The following is a 19465-nucleotide window of genomic DNA, read 5'->3' as shown; positions in this document are numbered from 1 at the left end:
GTCTTCCTAATTGAGAGTTGATCTTATTCAGCTACCTAAGTCTTCTCGGGATTCAAACAGAGACAGCAGTGTTGAATGATTTCTCCCTGCCATTTGCCAAAGGCTTGATAATTCGGTAAGATAATAAGGACTGTGAATCTCCAGCCCTTGATCTGCTCCAATCCCTTTGTCTCTCTGTCCCCTCAGCTCATTAACAATCCCTTACCTTTTCCTCCAGCCACTTGGGAATGAAGCTTTTGATATTTTAATTAACAATACAGAAGGGAAACGTTTTCAAACTTTTCAACAAAGAAATGAAATGTAGGTTCAAGTTTGCTAAAGATTACACCAGTCCAACATCAGAGTTGCATGCGCACTAAAATACACAAACACACCTTGAATATAGCAGTTCATTTTTATTTTTATTTTTGAGGGGGTGGTGGTTAACGGAGTACATTTGCATGTATTACATGAAATTTTCATTTCCAACTTTGCTTCAATGCCAAGGCAAAAAAATGAAGGAAGGGTTTTGATATTCATTTATTAATATGCAAAAGGATGTTCTGTGCTCCTCTCCAGTTCAGTATTCCAGCCGTACCATGCCCTCTTCCAGAATACTCCATTCCACCTAAGCTTCCTTGTCCTGCCACCAAAAAATAGTCAGGATTCTTTGTAAACTGAGCATGCCCTGTCTATGTGAGGCTCTTTAGGGGGGATTGCTCCCTTGGTTTCCCTCTCATGGGGGGGGGGAGATTCCTGCGAAAGCTGGGTTTTCCTCAAGAAAACCAATAGCTCCCCGGAGGGCCTCATCTATCCCCCATGCTTGAGGGTCACCACTGCTGTACTCTAGTCTTCAGATACCTAATCTTATGAACATCTTACCCACTGTCCCCCCATCCACAACCTGAAATCTGCCTCGTTTGCTGATTCCCTACTTCACTCTCCTGAACCACAAGACTGAAGTCAGCTTGTTAACTGCATTGCAAAATTCAGAATATTGCACCTTTCAAAATATACGGCTCATCCAAATTTTCACTTTCCCCAGGGAAAACCTGCTGAATCAGAACAACTACCAATAGTTTTCTTTTCTTGCATTGCTTCAGAAATAGGTAGGTTCGCTTTTAAATGTGAACTGAACGTGAAAACTACCCCCTCCCTAAGCAGGTGTAGGTTGTTGTGAAAGCTTCACCTGCTGAAATTCCCTTTTTTACACAACTATTAAAGGTGCAGCTGGTATCAGACTCCTGAAAAATTAGCCAAGATGTACAAAAATAAGTCACCAAACTGTTGGAGGTGTGAGAAGGAAATAGGAACTCAAATGCACACGTGGTGGAAATGTGCAGAGATAAGTAAATATTGGAACAACATTTACGAAGAATTAAAGAAAATGCTGAAATGTAAGATTATAAAAAAAACCAGAAATGTTCCTATTAAATATAATACCAGAAGAAATAAAAAGTGCAAATAGAATATTACTTATGTATGGTATTGTAGCCGCGAGAGTCTTAATCGCAAGAAACTGGAAAAATAAGAACACACCCAACGTATCAGATTGGCAAATTTTAATGAAGGAATACTCACAGCTAGCCAGGGTTACTGGGAGCATTAGAGGACAAACGAAACAAAAAATAAAAAAGGAATGGAGGATTTTTGACGATTATATATCAATGAGTAAAGTAACAAGATCATGAAGGCAGATTGGAACTGAACCTATTGGAAAATAAAAGGAAAAAACAGAGGTGAACCTTTTGTATATAATAAGATGGACTAATATAAATTGTATAGGATATGATTGGAAGACCGCTGTTATTCTTCATTTATTTTATTTATTTATTTATTTATTTGTTCCTGTGGGTGTGTATTTTACTACGTATGTATAGAATCTTCTTTTTTATTTTTTCCAGTTCTTCTTTCTCCTCCTTCCCTTTCTTTTCTTCGTTTTTTCCCCCCATTTATCTACTTCTTTTCTTTTTCTTATTTTTTCCCATTTTGTCTAGAGGAGACAATTTGTGTATAGATTAGGACATGTTGTGCTCAACACATCCGCGGGCTGCCTCATCCTTTTTTTCTTTTTCTTTTCTTTTCTCTATCATTTTGTAAACGAAGATCCATGATTCTTTTGTATGGTTTTAAAGATTGAAATAAATAAAAAACATTTAAAAATAAAATAAAGGTGCAGCTGCCTTGCGTGTGTGTCCCAGCCAGCATAGCTGATGGTCAGGGATGGGTGTGTGTGTGTGTGTGTGTGCAGTCCATCAAATCTAGAGGCCCGCATGTCCCTGGTCTCTGTTGCGCACCTGCAATACTTCCAGGCCCATTATCATTTCCCTTCCTTCTGGATTGTTGACCCGTGGCTATGTAGGTAATTAAGGGGACTTAAGTAGGGAAATTTGCTTCAGGATAATTTCTGGTGCTCTAGAGCAGCCGTCTTCAACCTTTCCAGACCCACTTAACCCAAACATGCATATATATATTTACCCATTTCTTTTCTTTCTTTCTTTTAAACCAGGCACCCCCAAACTGCGGCCCTCCAGATGTTTTGGCCTACAACTCCCATGATCCCGAGCTAACAGGACCAGTGGTCGGGGAAGATGGGAATTGTAGTCCAAAACATCTGGAGGGCCGAAGTTTGGGGATGCCTGGTCTATGTCAAAGATTCAGTTTTAATGGGTGGCAGGTAGATGCCTCTTTACTTAATGAGCGCAACTCACACAACATTCACCTGTAACTAGAAAATTCCCCCATGTTTGATACAGGAGCCGAATGGCTAAATAAAGTACGTGATGTAACCTGTTTGGTCAAAATTGACCGATATGATTCAAGTGAGAGAAGGCAGACAGGATTATGATCAGTTTGTTGAAAGAATATTATTATTGTTGTATATTGGGGTAGTAAGGTGCAGGAAAATATAAATCCATATGCATTGCTAGGAAGCTTTGGGATTGCATGCTACACTCAATTTATTGAACTTCATTGGAAAATGAATGATAACAGTATTTTTCTTTTCCCTCTTTTTTCCTCCCCCCACCTTATTTTATTGTGATCTTTCCTAATATATTATGTTGCATTATTGTTGTATAATATCAAAAACATTAAATATTCTTGTATTATGCAATATAACAACTTAAATTCTTTAGAGGAAAGTCGGGATAGAATGATAATAAAAAAGTTATATAAACTTGTTTTAGAACTCTCTTGCCTGTTCGTGAACCATAGAATCATAGAATCATAGAGTTGGAAGAGACCACAAGGGCCATCCAGTCCAACCCCCTGCCAAGCAGGAAACACCATCAAAGCATTCTTGACATATGCCTGTCAACCAGAAGCAGCTCCTCATCATGGACAAAGAAGTAACTTCATGACCCAGCAGACAATGCCAAAAAAATCAGAAAGTTTGAGCAAAATTTGTACATTATTTACACGAGTAGGCAACTCTCAACTCTTTTTCAAAATGGCCAGTCTTCTCAGCGCCTTGGCTGTTGCACCATGAATATCCTTGTTCCGCAGAGTATAAATGATAGGATTAAGCAACGGGGTGACCACAATGTAAAAGACAGCAATTTTCTTGTCACGATCAGAAGTTGAACCCGACCGTGGAATCATGTACATAGAGATGACGGTGCTATAGAACAAGGTGACCACGATCAGGTGGGAGCCACATGTGGAGAAGGCCTTGCGCCGTCCAGCGGTTGATCGCATGTGCAATACTGAGGAGAGAACAAGCCCGTAGGATATAAGGATAATTGTCAGAGGAATTAATAGCAATACTACCGATGCCAAGAATATGAACGCCTCTGTGACGTGTGTGTCGGCACATGAAAGTTTCAGCACCACGGGCAGCTCACAAAAGAAGTGGTTGATGTGGTTGGCATGGCAGAAGGGGAGGCCAAGGGTAGTCCCCACATTTATCGAAGCAAGGAGGAAGCCACCTGCCCAACAGAGCGAGGCGAGCAGGACGTGGAGCCCCCGGCCCATGATGCTGACATATAATAGAGGGTGGCAGATAGCTAAGCAGCGGTCATAGGCCATGGCACTGAGAAGAAGGCATTCAGTGCCACCCAAGGCCAATGTGATGTACATCTGTGTCATGCAGCATGTGAAGGAGATGGCACCATTGCCAGACAGGAGGTTTGCCATCATCTGGGGCAACGTGGTGGTGACGTAACAGATCTCCAGGCCCGAAAGGTTTGTCAGGAAGAAGTACATGGGTGTGTGGAGGGAAGAGTCGGCCCACACAAGCATAATGATCACCAGGTTCCCCATAATGGTGAGGGAGTAGATGAGGAGGATGACCACAAAGAGTAGAATCTGTGTCCTTTGGTCATTGGAGAATCCCATCAATATAAAATATTTGACAGAGGTCAAGTTCTCATCACCTGTTCTGACCTCTTCCCTGCAGAGAAAGGGAAACAGTGAAAGAGCAGTGGTACGCTCAGGAAATGGGGCATGTCTCAAACAAGCTATATTCCACTCATCGCAATATCAGCTTGATCCCAGAACAAGCTAATCCTTGAATGCAAGTATACAGTTGTCTCATTCCAAACAGATGAAAAGCTTCCCACAGGGCATGAATAGAGAGATATTCACTCCATTTGTGTGTTACTTTCAAATAAGAAAGGCTATCAGGTAACATACACTGCTTATCATTGGGTCATACAGGCCATGGTTGGCAAATATAGATAGTAGATAGATAGATAGATAGATAGATAGATAGATAGATAGATAGATAGATTATTACGGCCATAGGCCCATATTCAATACCAATATACATTGAACAACAAAGCAAATATGACAAAATAAAATTAAAAAATTAAAATACATATCTAAAATCATAAATTTCTAAATTCCATTAAAATAAGAGCAATACAGCACTTAAAATATCAGATTATCACTATAAATCAGTATTATTTAAGCAAAATCAATAATCATAAAGTAATCCATTTTTTCTCTTATAAGCTAAGACTGTAATCAGAAACCTGGCAACAAAAAGGGACCTACTCGGATCAGAATCTTGCAGTAAATGTGTTAACTGTGTTTCCAAGGAGTCACCCGAGGTTTCCAATAATAAAGGGGACAAAAATCTGGTCCGAGAAACTGAATACAGTGGACAGCAAAATAGTATATGTTGTAAGGATTCAATAGATCTATTATCACATACACACACAGCTGAAATCTGACCTTTGGAAAATCTATTGTTCATAACATTAGAAGGAAAGGCATTAAATCTTGCCTTAATAAAGGCGTATCTACAGACAAGGAAGTCAAATAAGATGGTATCTGCTGGGAAGGCACTATGCCAAGATTTAGTGGTGAGCAAGTTCCACTACCCAGAATGGTGTTTTGTTGGAGGTCAATCTCCTCAAGTTTTTGAATGAGGGTTCTTTTAGCCGTGGCTAGGTCCAGTTTTAATAGTTCTGATGGGGACAATCCATAGATCACTACTTTAGAATGGATCTCTCTTGCCCATGGGCTGGGAAAATCATCCCTCCAAAGACATTGAATCAGGTACAGATTCTGGAGCCTATGCCATAAGGACAACCAATAACAAAGGCTGCGCCTGCTGGCAAATATAGTTCAAACCATGGTTTCACTTCAGAGTTTTTTGTGGTTTTATATTTTGTGGTTTTATATTTTGATTTTGTCCTGTGAACTGCCCTGAGACCTCCAGGTATAGGGCAGTATATAAATTCATAAAATAAAGGAATCATAGGAGCCAACTCCTAGGGGCCGAGGCTCCTTCGGCTCCCCCAATAAAATATTTGAGGGGACTGGGAAAAGCAAACTCAGCCCTCCAGATGTTTTGGGACTACAACTCCCATCACCCCTGACCACTGGTCCTGTTAGCTAGGGATCATGGGAGTTGTGGTCACAAACCATCTGGAGGGCCTATGCCTGCCCTGTTGATGGGCATTACCATTCAAGTAGTGTGTATACACCATGCCATGTGAAGAACTACCTCCCCTCTCCAATATTTTATTCCACTTGGCACCCCTGGAGATCATAGTTTCCTGGGATAAAATAGATGTTTTAAGGGAGAGACCACCATTGTATGTATGTAGTCCATCTTCAAATATCCATTAAAACAAGAAAATAGGCTACATTCACACACACACACACACACACACACACACACACACACACACACACAAAATATCCCATTTCCAAATCGAAGAACATGATCTTACCATTGCTCTTCTCTTTGTTGTTTTTCAGCAATCCTCAAATAGTTATCCATGTCACTGGTATCTGCAACTATAGATGATAGCTGAGGGGGCTCCAGTCAGCTGTCTTAACGTGAGACGTTGAACAATAAAAAAAAATTGTCAGTGATCTCAAGGAGGAACCTGCTGTGTCTCTCCTTAAGGAGAGGGAGGGCAGCTCTGTGCTCCTTGGAAAGACTGCCTGTTGCAGGGCACTCAGTAGTCTAATGCCTTGTAGTTTACTTGCAGTTTGCTTTTGCTAACCTTTCCTAAATCAAATTGGTTGTGGGGAAAATGGGTCAACACATGGCCCAGCCAATCAGGGCTGTGCCTCCCTGCTCTGAGCGAGTGGGGCAGGTTGGTCTAGGACTGACACAAGGGCCAAACAATCAGTGCTGTGAACATCTAGATTCATCTCAGCCAGGAAAATGCATGTTTTCCCTGCCTCCCATCTTAAAGAAAAAGTTATATGTATGTCCGCAGGTCATCAGGTAGTTGTCCTTCTCTATCCTGTGAACTGGGATCCTTTAACTGGAGACGGACCACAGATATGCCACAGAAAAAGTCTTGCTCTATTTCTGATATGCTTCTTCAAGTACCTGGCCAGATGCTTGATGATCCTCGAACCTGGTCTTAATGCCTGCTAAGGTGTGGTTCAACACAACCTGGCTTGCTCAACTGCCTATTCCCAACATTGGAAACTGGACAGCACACCAGTATTTGTATTCTCCCTGTGGCTTATTGCATTCTTTTCCCCTTGCTTGCTATTCATTATGATAATGAAGACAGTGCATCTACTCCACAGGGACTCCCTTGGTGCCTTTCTCTCCAGCCATTAATAGGTGTTTATTTCCTGAACCTCATGGGGTTTCATGTTCTTAACATTTCACAGATATGGAAGAATAATTCTATGCTGGCTTTGAATCAGAATTGTATGCATTGTAATAAAAACAAATAAACACATTTCACATTCTGTTATTTGAATGTATGCAAACTGAGTATATTTGAATTTGTCTCTGTGGGTTTCATGTTTTCCTTAGCATTTAGGGCACATGGTATGCTCTTGGGAAGTTGCCTTATATTGAGTCATTGGTCCAACAAGCTCAATGTCGCCTATGCTGCTCTCCAGAATTTCAGAAAGGGGACATTTTCAGAGATTTTTAGTTTGCAGGTTGCAATCCGGATTGGCTCTGGGGTGAAGTGGAATGTGTGCACACCAGACCAGGTCCAATCCAGATTTATCAATTATGCTGTGCCCACTTGCAATTCCCAAGCAACTGGTATCCAGAGGAACAGTGACCCTGACAATGGAGATGTAATACAGATATTGATAGCCTTATCCTCTATGAATCTGTCCAATCCTCCTTTAAAACCATTGCGGGAGCATGTTCCATTATGAGTTGCTGCTGCCAGCTCCATCTCCCTGTTGGCCTTGCAAGCATTTGTGCCAGGCAGGGATGGCATGAGTACCTGATCTGCCTTCGCATCCACCCAATTCTAATTGAGGAGGGTCCAGATTTCCTCCTAAAGCATCTGTGAAGGTAGATTCTGCCACTGTGTAAGCATGCTCCTGCAACCCAATTCCCCCTAAAGGTAAAGGTAAAGGCACCCCTGAAAGTTAAGTCCAATCGCGAACGACTCTGGGGTTGCAGCGCTCATCTCGCTTTACAGGCCAAGGGAGCCAGCGTTTGTCCACAGACAGTTTTTCCAGGTCATGTGGCCAGCATGACTCTGGTGAAACCAGAGCAGCGCATGGAAACATCGCTTACCTTCCCGCCGCTGCTATACCTATTTATCTACTTGCACTTTGACATGCTTTTGAACTGCTAGGTTGGCAGCAGCTGGGACTGAGCAACGGGAGCTCACCCCATCGCGGAGATTCGAACTGCTGACCTTCTGATCGGCAAGCCCAAAAGGCTCAGTGGTTTATACCACAGCACCACCAGCATCCCTCAATCTCCCTAGATGACTTCAGAAATATGATGTTCTCCTTCTGTCAGCACCATTGCCAGTGCCTCTCTCCAAAACCAAATCTTTTATTAATATTCTGAGCCATTTCTGTTCTCCATAAATTGCCTTCCTATGCAAGCACTTATAGTTGAAATTCTCCCTTTGGGAGGGTCAAACTATTTTCTTAAGCTCCATCCACAATGTCCTATCTGGCATGGCATCTGTGACTAATATTGGCCTTTTCCAGGTAAAACTTTAAGAGGACCTTTTATGTATCAAAACCTTTGGTTCAATGGTTGACGTAGCACCTTAGATTATGCCAGAATCATGTACCATGTTGAGGGTGTGTGTGTCTATGGTCCCCCTCCATATCAGCACACGTAATATTTAGGTTCCAGCGAAGAGTCTCAGTCTCTTGTTTTTAGCCAATGTATTTCTTTACTTAAGCAAATATAGTTCAGGGTTACAGAAGAGAAAAAATAAGGTTAATCAGTCACATATAGAATATATCACCTGACAAGGGAATACAAAAATAACGCAATATAATCAAGTGTATTCAATTGTAGAGTTGAAGCAAATATATTTAATTACCTGGGAATACAAGCGTGAGGTTGTTGTTTTTTTACGAGAAGACTGAGTTGGTACCAAAAGGGAGCAATATCTACACCTCATCTCTCCCTTGAGATACACACCTAAATTCAATTGTTAACCACCACTGTGAAGGGAAGATGTAGCTTGGCCCTAAAATCCTTGAATTTCTGCAGGTGCTGCTGGTAAGATTGCCTAGTGCCCTAAACCCACTACAGCAGAAGTGATGGCACATACTGGGAAGTCAATTTCCAAAGTTCCAGAGAATGTACACAATCCACTGGGTCCAAGGCCCAGCTCCCAGAATAGCTCCATCAGGAACCAAGAGAGGTTGGTTCCATCAGCAATGCAGTACTGCAAACAAGATATTAAAACAAGCCTTAATACCTCTCCAACCCTGTGCTTTGTAGGCCCGGGGCATGCAGAAGTGTGGATAAGCCCTGAGCGGGTATAGCATTGCAAATGAAATCTGAAAACAGCCCTCTATCTTGGCTACTGTACCTTGGCTTTGCTGTTCCAATAAAGAGAAAATTGCTTTCGTAGGAGGGGGGGAAGAAAAATACTGAAGTCAGAAGGAGGAGTTGGTGGGAATTCCCAGCATGCCTGTCTCCCTTCCAGGAGGCTTTGGTGCTCAGATCTCCTCAGCAGCAGTGTTGGCTCCAGAAAAGGGAGAAGTTATAAAGATTTGGCTGTGAACCATGACCCGTGAAAGGACTAGCAAGTCGAGGAGCTGGCACTGACGACAGAAGCTGTTCGGTTCCCCTTGATTTTTCCTGGCCTAAGAGTTCCCTGCTGTCTAGAGTTTTCTTGGGTTGGTCCTTTAGGGCATGGGAAGACAATATGGTGCTCTGCAGAGGACACTGAGTTGTTCTGAATAGGAATGAAAGAACCATCTATGCTAGGCATCCCCAAACTTCGGCCCTCCAGATGTTTTGGACTACAATTCCCATCTTCCCCGACCACTGGTCTTGTTAGCTAGGGATCATGGGAGCTGTAGGCCAAAACATCTGGAGGGCCGCAGTTTGGGGATGCCTGATCTATGCTGCCTTGACTTCTTTGGAGGAAAGATTGGGCATAAAATAAATAAATCAATGACATGAACTTGTTCTACAGCTTTCTTAGAAGCTCCTGCTCCAGAAACAACTCCTGGTCATTAACAAAGAGACAGTTCCATGTCCCAGGAGATACGTATCTCCTGCGTCAAAACCTGACGCTCAAGCAACATTTCCATATTATTCATTCTAGTAGCGCAATGATCAACTCTTTTCCTTAATGTCCAGTCTTTGCAACACCTTGGCTATTGCATCATGGATATCCTTGTTCCGAAGAGTATAAATTATAGGGTTGAGCAGAGGGGTGACCATAAGGTAGAAAATGGCAATTTTCTTGTCACGATCGGAAGTTGAACCCGACCGTGGAATCATGTACATAGAGATGACGGTGCCATAGAACAAGGTGACCACAATCAGATGGGAGCCACACGTGGAGAAGGCCTTGCGCCATCCAGCAGTTGACCTCATTTTCAATACTGAGGAGATAACAAACCCATAGGAGGTCATGATAATCGAAAGAGGAATTATGACCCCGAGTGAAGCTGCCAAAAAGATGGCGGCCTCTGTAATGTATGTGTCAGTGCATGAAAGTTTAATCATCATTGCCATCTCACAGATGAAGTGGTCAATACGGTTTGGGCCACAGAAGTAGAGAGAAGTGGCACTGCCAACCATTAGAGAACCAAGGAGGAAGCCACCAACCCAAGTGACTGAGGCAAGCAGAAATTGTCGCCACCAGCCCATAACACTAGTATATATTAGAGGGTGACAGATAGCTAGGTAGCGATCATAGGCCATTACACCTAGAAGAAGGCATTCACAGGATCCAAGGGACAATGTGATGTACATCTGTGCCATACAACGGGTGAAGGAGATGGCTCCATTGCCGGACACGAGGCTTGCCATCGTTTGGGGCAAGGTGGTGGTGACATAGCAGATCTCTAGGCCTGCTAAGTTGCTCAAGAAGAAGTACATTGGTATGTGAAGTGAAGTCTCAACCCACACAAGAATGATGATCACCAGGTTCCCCACAATGGTCAGGGAGTATATGATGAGGACTACCACAAAGAGGAGAATCTGTGTCCTTCGATCACTGGAGAATCCCACCAATATAAACTCTTTCACAGAAGTGACGTTTTCTTCCCCCATCCTCATCTCCTTCCTGCAGAGAAAGGACAACAGGGGGAGACCAGTGAAATTCTCCGAGAACCATAAGTATAGCCTTGTTTGGGGCCCTACAAGACTGGGGTCAAACCATGAACCAACCATGAAGCTCAATTTTATTTTTTAAAAAATCCCAGCAAGTGTCTTTAGTTTCCCAATAACTAAACTTTCCTTTCACTATTGCATGTCTTTGCGTCATTGTGATGGTGAGAACAGCTTGCTTGTTTATTCTTTATTTAACAATCTATTGAAGTATAGATAATTTTATTGTTTTATTTTTTGGTAAACCGCTTTGGGTTTTCTTACAATAAATGCTGTATAAATTTATATAAAAGTATATATTTCTTGATGTTCATGGTTTTATTTACTTATTTATGTTAGAGCAGGCATCCCCAAACTCGGCCCTCCAGATGTTTTGGGATTACAGTTCCCATCATCCCTGACCACCGGTCCTGTTAGCTAGGGATGGTGGGAGTTGTAGTCCCAAAACATCTGGAGGGCTGAGTTTGGGGGTGCCTGTGTTCGAGGAATCATAGTGCTGGGGCACCATCTTGTTTAGTGACATTAACACCCCGCTGATACATTGACTTTAGTTCTGTGCATTCATTATTTTTTGTGGTACATGGTTGCAAGAACTGCCCTGGGACTTATTTATTTTATATTTTTACAAAAAGAGCTATGCAGATGAGATGATAAAGGAACACATGAGAGTTTTATTTGCTTTGAGGGTCTATTTGGACTATGTGGAAGGGTATGAGTGGAAAGAAAATGGTTCCTCATTCATAGTAGTGGTCATTTGGACTAATTGGACTAATAAGGTGGAAGGCAGGAGAACCAGGAATAGGAGACCAACTGATTCTAGTTTTGTCCCCATCCTCCTCTCAGATAAGTTATACAAGGACAACATTAACATTTAAAGCCCTAAACGGCCTCGGTCCAGTATACCTGAAGGAGCGTCTCCATCTCCATCGCTCTGCCCGGACACTGAGGTCCAGTGCCGAGGGCCTTTTGGCGGTTCCCTCACTGCGAGAAGCAAAGCTACAAGGAACCAGGCCGAGGGCCTTCTCGGTAGTGGCACCCGCCCTGTGGAACGCCCTCCCACCAGATGTCAAAAAGAAAAACAACTACCAGACTTTTAGAGGACATCTGAAGGCAGCCCTGTTTAGGGAAGCTTTTAATCTTTAAGAAATTTGTGTATTTTAATATTTCTGTTGGAAGCCACCCAGAGTGGCTGGGGAAACCCAGCCAGATGGGTGGGGTATAAATATATTATTATTATTATTATTATTATTATTATTATTATTATTATTATTATGACTAACCAAGGGGGAGGAAGAACAAAGCAACAGAAATACTCAACTAACTGACCAATCATGTTGGTTCTCCCCTCCCCCTAACTAAAATCATCATGACTGCTATTCTCCCAAACACAGCATAAATGAATTTCAGAATGATGCCTTTGAGAAATTTAAAAAAGAAAGAGGAGCCCCTTTAAAGAAGAAACTATAGACCCAAAACTACATTCTCTGCATACAGCAGAGTAACTTTTCAAGAATGGATAGTGGCCACAAATGTTAGGGGTTTCCTCCCCACCCCCACCTGACCACCAACTGACTTACAAATTACTCAATGTAATCTGACCTTTGAATGCCGCACAGGGTTCACCAGCAGCTGTTAAGAGATTTCTCTTGCAGCAGTGTTTTCTTAAGGCATATGAAAGCTGAATAGTTTTCTATTGAGGGCTGCAAAGAAATGGCGAGGATGTTCACTGCAATACTGATGACTTCATAGGAAAGCTGCATGCAGACGAACAAAGAAAGGAGAGTCAGTGAAAGGACTCTTGCTTTGGAGTAAGATCTGCCTCTCCCTGCCTTTTCTCTTTTACAGAAACATGGATTCTGGGACGGCAGCTGCTTGCGTCTCTTCTTTGATATGCTTCCAATACTCTATGCACACAAGTGCTTGTTCTGGTTATCTGACTAAAGGTTCATTTGGCACTTTAGAGATAAAGATTTCCCCCGTCTCTCCCTTGGGCATTCACGTTGCCTTGGGGAAGTGGAGAAATGTGGGGAACATGAGGTGGCTTACTCTCCAGCTCAAGGACCTAGTCAATCAGTCGTCCAGCCCTGCAAAAATCCAGCTTCTCCCGAGGCAGGAGGTTGAGAGAGCTTAATCAGTTATGGGGGGGGGGGAAGAATATAAATATGGTCAGTGCTTTTATTGGGTGCTGCCCCAAGAAGTTTTGAAAGTCTTCCAAAATGAGGGTTAATCACAGCCTAGCTTATTCCACTACCTAACTCTTCTCAGGTTTAAAACAGAGACAGCAGTGGTGAGTGATTTCTCCCTGCCATTTTTCAAAGGCATGGCGATTCATTAAGTTAATAAAGACTGTGAATCTCCCACACTGGATCTGCTCCAACTCCTTTTGTCTCTCTGGCCCCTCAGCTCATTAACAATTCTTTACCTTTACCTTCAGCCACTTGGGCCTGAAACTTTTGACATGGTGATTAACGTTACACAAGGGAAAGATTTCCCAAGAAATGAATGGAATGGAGTAGTCTAGTAACCTAAGGTAGTTATCCCATGTGCTCTACTAGAATACTCCATTCCACCTAATTCTTTTCTCTCCTGTCACCAACAAATGCAGTGGTGCCTCGACTTACGAAATTAATCTGTTCCGAAGACACCTTCGTAAGTCGAAAAAGTCGTTAAGTCAAAAAACGCCATTGGAAACGCGATTTCCCATAGGAATGCATTGGAAACTGAAAAATTCGTAAGTCGGAAAATCCCTATCTAAAACCGCCACGGTTTTTTTTCCAGATGTCGAGACGTTTGTAAGCGTGCGGCCATTACCCCCATTCGTAAGTCGAAAAATTTGGTTGTTGAGTCGTTCGTAAGTCGAGGTACCACTGTACTCAGTAGTCTGTGAAAACTGAGCATGCTCTCTCCATGTCAGGTTCTTTTAGGGTTTATGTCCCCCCCCCTTAGTTTCCCTTCCACACAAAAAAGATGTAGGTTCCTGCAAGAGCTGGATTTTCTACAAGCTGGTCAATACGGTAGCTCCCTCATGTTCATGGGAGGCAACATTTTGCATAAATAATTATTGGCATTCATACCCAAAACATTGGTAATGTAGAAAATGATACTACGCCCACCATAAGAGGTGAACAAAGTGGGTATAGAACTGCAAATGTGGTTTGAAAACAACCCTATATCAGGACTCCATATTATCTGTTGATTTTAAAAGACTAATTTGCAGCATTCTTGCAAAATATCAGAGTTGTGTACAGCAATATAAGGCAATGAGGATGTTGCATCACACTTTAAGGGTGCATTCCAGCCTTGAAAAGGAATTATAGGAGGGTCAGAGTAGGGCCAGTGAAGGATGTGGCCTTGGGAAATTAGCCTGTGAGCTGGTGAAGTAGGCCTGCAGGTGCCTGAGTGGGGGTCTGGGGAGCTCACTGCATCCCACCGTGTCGCTCAAGCATGTGTCTGCCAACTTGAAAGGCAGAGCGGGTGTGACTTGGGAGTGTGTCCCTCCCATGGACGAGCTTCTGTCTCCGGCATGATTTGTAGTTGGTTGCTCCATAATTTGCACAATTGGCATTAATCAAGAGGCGCTCCTGAACCAACATATACTAATGGGCTGCAATCAGTCAGCTGCCGAAAGGACTGGGCTTGGCTCCTTGAAGGTATCTGAATGTTTTCCTTGAAGCCTGAGAATCCTTACAACAGACGGGAAAGGAAGGGGGAGGACAAGGTGCTTTGTGCTTTCTTATGATTTTCAAACGGCCTCCTTTTTTCCTGTCCTCTCCTGTTATTCTGTTTCTTACTTCGGAGAAGAGGGGGAAGGCTTTTGATTTATGCTCAACAATGAATTTAGCAAGGTTTTACTATGCCCTCCCCCTTTGACTGAGGCTGAATGGACTTTATTTAAAATTATTCCTGGGCTGGGCTAGGAGTGCTGTTGGAGAAATACTGTTTAAAAAGTATGAACTGCTGCCGAACAGATCTGGCAAAGAGGCTGAATTTGATAAAAGATCATGTTTTTACCTGTGTGCTGAGGAAGAACTCCAGAGTGGAATTTTCATGGTGGAGTCTGGATATTCACTCTGTCAGTTATTTACAGCTGCAGCTCATACGCTAGTTTATAAACAGCGGGAGGAATGGCATGTGATCTTGTACCATCCAGATAAAGACTGCAAAGAACTGAGCAATGGAAGATAGCAATTAACTCTCCCAGCACACCAGGCCCAGGACAATAATGTATATGAAGGACTACACACCTTGAAATGGATTCATTATTTATAACATGTAACGGAGGTGCTGTCTATAAGGTGAAAAAAGCAGCCAGGTGGAAGAATGGTTTAACAGCAAGTGAGGGATGTCAACTGGACTCTAAATAAGAAATGATGTGGCTATGTGAAGAGATGATAGTAATCCTGTTTGGTAATCCTGATTAAAATCCTGTTTGGAACAGGATTTTAAGAAATTTTATTTAAATAATTTAATTTTGCTTGATTTGTAATAATTTGGAAAAATAATTTTAAAAAGGACATTGGAAAAAAGACAATTCAAACCAACAACAACATCGCGCGAAATGTTGGGGTTTTTGTATACAATTTTATTAATCTTTCTGTTTTACAATTTGAAATACTTCATTTTACATCCTTACACCAATGACTTCCCTTCTTCTCTTTCCATGGCTCATTTTACATATCATAAATCCCTGCATATTTTACAAAAACGATACCATTCAACATTCCATTATTGCATCCATCAAAACTTGTGTACACACTGTTGAATTTATCTTAATGCCGCCAGCATTTTCAGCTACAACACATATAATGTTTGAGGAACATTTGCACATTATTCATACTAGTAGGCAACTCTCAGCTCTTGCAAAATGCCCAGTCTTCTCAGCGCCTTGGCTGCTGCACCATGGATATCCTTGTTCCGCAGAGTATAAATGATAGGGTTGAGCAACGGGGTGACCACAATGTAAAAGACAGCAATTTTCTTGTCACGATCAGAAGTTGAACCCGACCGTGGAATCATGTACATAGAGATGACGGTGCTATAGAACAAGGTGACCACAATCAGGTGGGAGCCACATGTGGAGAAGGCCTTGCGCAGTCCAGTGGTTGATCTCATTTGCAATACTGAGGAGAGAACAAGCCCGTAGGATATAAGGATAATTGTCAGAGGAATTATAAGCAATAGTACTGATGCCACGAATATGAAAGCCTCCGTGATGTGCGTGTCAGCACATGAAAGCTTCAGCACTATCGGGAGCTCACAAAAGAAGTGGTTGATGTGGTTGGGGCCGCAGAAGGGGAGGCGAATGGTGCTACCTGCGTTTATAGAACCTAGAAGGAAGCCACCTGCCCAACAGAGTGAAGTAAGCAGTACTTGGCGCCCCCAGCCCATGATGCTACCATATAATAGAGGGTGGCAGATAGCCAAGTAGCGGTCATAGGCCATGGCACTGAGAAGAAGGCATTCGGTACCACCTAGAGACAATGAAATATACATCTGGAGAGTGCAGTGGGTGAAAGAAATGACTCCGTTTCCAGACAGGAGGTGAGCCAGCATCTGGGGCAAAGTGCTGGTGACAAAGCAGATCTCCAGGCTTGACAGGTGTGTCAGGAAGAAATACATGGGTGTGTGGAGGGAAGAGTCAAGTCGGACAAGGATGATGATCACCAGGTTCCCCATAACGGTGAGGGAGTAGATGATGAAGACCACCACAAAGAGTAGAATCTGTGTCCTTCGGTCATTTGACAGTCCCACCAATACAAAATATTTGATCGAAGTAAAGTTCTCATCCCCCATCCTAAACTCTTCCCTGCGGAGAAAGGGCAACACTGAATCTAAGGCAAGCCATGTGTTACACATCACGACGTCAGTTCATGCCCAAACCAACCAATCCAACGCTGCGTGTGCATAATTATCTCATTTCAAACAGACACAAAACTTTCTACAAGGCATGAATTGGGTGACGCATGCTCCATCTGCTTGTCACCTTCCAAGGCAATAAAATTGTGTCAACCAATTCACATGCAATGCTTAAACCAGGTTCATGCAAACCTTGGTTTATAAATATAGTCTAAATCATGAGTTCACATTAGAGTTAACAGCCAAACATTGGTGCTGTTTTAGTTTTTTGTTGACTCACAGTTTACCTATGGAGACCCATGAGCCTAACTTGGCCATGTTCATTAATATCAATATAGGTACTCAGAATAAAAGTTAATTGAATTTCACCCATAATGTGCAATCAGGGTTAAGATAAATAAAGCATGGTTACACAGGTCTTATATCTGTAATTTTTCACCTCATACAGTCAACCCTCTTTACTTGGGTGTCATCAGTTCAATAGACAACTTTGTCAATTCCTGACTGTGACCATTTTCTTTTTATCAAATTATGGATCAAATATGACCGAGGCCAAAGAGTGATTTTGAGAGGTATGGATCATTACTTACTTCCTTAAAGCTAGTAGTGCTGCTTTCTTTTTCCAGATTTCTAACCAAATTTTTATTGTGTGGTGTGTGTTTTTCTGTTCTCACATTTTATTATTTATCATACATTGACACACATTCATTTTAATTTTAGTTATTTATACGGGAATATATTTTGATAGATAGATAGATAGATAGATAGATGATAGATAGATAGATAGATAGATAGATAGATAGATAGATAGATAGATAGACAGACAGAGAGACAGAGAGACAGAGAGACAGATACAGTGGAACCTCGGTTTATGAACACCTCGGTTTATGAATTTTCGGTTTATGAACACCGTGGACCCATCTGGAACGGATTACTTCATTTCCCATTACTTTCAATGGGAAAGTTCGCTTCAGTTTATGAACGCTTCAGTTTATGAACAGACTTCCAGAACCAATTACACTCATGCTTCAGTTTATGAACGCTTCAGTTTAAGTACTCCACGGACCCATCTGGAACGGATTAATCCACTTTCCATTACTTTCAATGGGAAAGTTCGCTTCAGTTTATGAACGCTTCAGTTTAAGTACCCCACGGACCATCTGGAACGGATTAATCCACTTTCCATTACTTTCAATGGGAAAGTTCGCTTCAGTTTATGAACGCTTCAGTTTATGAACAGACTTCCGGAACCAATTGTGTTCATAAACCGAGGTACCACTGTAGATAGACAGACAGACACAACATTCACACACGGGCAAAATCCCAATTCCAAGTTGAAGAATATGATCTTACCTCTGCACTTGCTTTTGTTGCTCTTCAGCAACCTCAAAGGAGTTTTTCATGCTTGTGCAACTGTGAATTATAGCTTTCTAATGCAAGACGTTGAACTTTCAGTGATCTCAAGAAAAAACCTGCTCCACCTCTCCCTGAGGGGATTCTACTGAGGAAGAGCTGCTTTGAAAAACTGCTTGCTGCAGGGTACTAAGTAATCTAATGCCTTGCTCCCAGTTTACTTCCTCCCAGAATTCTGAACAAGGAGGCGGCAGATTTTCCTAGGTAATGCAAGGTACAGGCTGAAAAAGAACAGAAGCCGCTGTGTGCATTCTTGACTTCTGCCAAAATCTGCTGCTTCCTGCTTTTGCTCCTATGCTGACAATTGGTTCCCAAACAAAAATTCCTTCCAGCAGCACCTCAGAGACCAACTAAGTTTGTCATTGGTATGAGCTTTCATGTGCATGCACACTTCTTCAGATACCAAGTTAAAGCTGTTTCCCCTCTCCAACTGGCTTTCCTGCTGGGCCACAGGATTTTCTCACTCTCTTGCTCTCTCACACACACATGCAATCTTCTGGCCTTATTTAGTGTTTGCTTGTTAAAGATTTCTCCCACTTTTAAAGAATCGAATTGGTTGGGGAGGAAACCTGAGTCCTGGTCAACACATGGCCCAACTAATCAGCGCTGTGCCTCCCTGTTCTGAGCAAGTGGGGCAGGTTGATCTATGACTGATACAAGGTCCAAACAATCAGTGCTGTGAACATCTAGATTCATCTCAAACAGGAAAATGCATCTTCTCCCTGCCTCCCATCCTGAAGAGAAAGCTGTATGTATGTTGGCAGGACAGTGGGCGGTTGTCCTTCCCTGTCCTATGAAATGGGATCCTTTAACTGGAGATACCAGGGAGATACCAGAGTCTTGCTTGCTTTACCAGATTGTGGATGACTCTCCAACCAAGTTTCAATGCCTTCTAAGGTGAGGTTCAACACAACCGGGTTTGCCCAGCTGCCTGCCTAATTCCAACATTAAAAGCTAGACAGCATAGCATCGTTTTTATTGTCTCTGAGATTTTTTGCATTGTTTTTCTGTTGCTTGAGATTCATTAAGATGAATCAACTACTCCACAAGGACTCCCTTGGTGCCTTTCTCTGAACCATTAATAGTTGTTTATTTCCTGAACCTCGTGGGGATTCAAGCTCTTAGCATAGGAATATGGAAAGATAAATCCATGCTGGATTCAACATAGAGTTCTATGCATTCTAATCTAAAAAACAAAACAAAACACATTCCTCATTCTAT

The 19465-nt window shown here is 42.3% G+C and overlaps 3 protein-coding genes across 3 annotated transcripts; all 3 read right to left on the bottom strand.

Annotated features, from left to right (window-relative positions):
* Nucleotides 1–3414: 3414 nt before the first annotated feature.
* Nucleotides 3415–6214, bottom strand: LOC118095603 (olfactory receptor 2J3-like). The gene is made up of 2 exons (XM_035136848.1): nt 6165–6214; nt 3415–4372 (listed from the first exon to the last, which is right to left on the bottom strand). Exons 1-2 carry the CDS (start codon nt 6212–6214, stop codon nt 3415–3417), a joined length of 1008 nt encoding a protein of 335 aa, XP_034992739.1.
* A 2317-nt stretch (nt 6215–8531) lies between these two features.
* On the bottom strand, nt 8532–12954 carry LOC118095280 (olfactory receptor 2G3-like). Its single transcript, XM_035136389.3, has 2 exons — nt 12575–12954; nt 8532–10931 (listed from the first exon to the last, which is right to left on the bottom strand). Exon 2 carries the CDS (start codon nt 10922–10924, stop codon nt 9974–9976), a length of 951 nt encoding a protein of 316 aa, XP_034992280.1. The 5' UTR covers nt 10925–10931; nt 12575–12954; the 3' UTR covers nt 8532–9973.
* Nucleotides 12955–15534: 2580 nt separating this feature from the next.
* Nucleotides 15535–17554, bottom strand: LOC118095604 (olfactory receptor 2D2-like). Its single transcript, XM_035136849.3, has one exon. It carries the CDS (start codon nt 16829–16831, stop codon nt 15812–15814), a length of 1020 nt encoding a protein of 339 aa, XP_034992740.2. The 5' UTR covers nt 16832–17554; the 3' UTR covers nt 15535–15811.
* Nucleotides 17555–19465: the final 1911 nt, after the last annotated feature.

The sequence above is a fragment of the Zootoca vivipara genome, chromosome 12 (assembly GCF_965207765.1).
Source record: "Zootoca vivipara chromosome 12, rZooViv2.hap1.1, whole genome shotgun sequence".
NCBI lineage: Eukaryota > Metazoa > Chordata > Lepidosauria > Squamata > Lacertidae > Zootoca > Zootoca vivipara.
The sequence above is the reverse complement of the archived record's forward strand: the minus strand, read 5'-3'. Positions and strand labels throughout refer to the sequence as shown.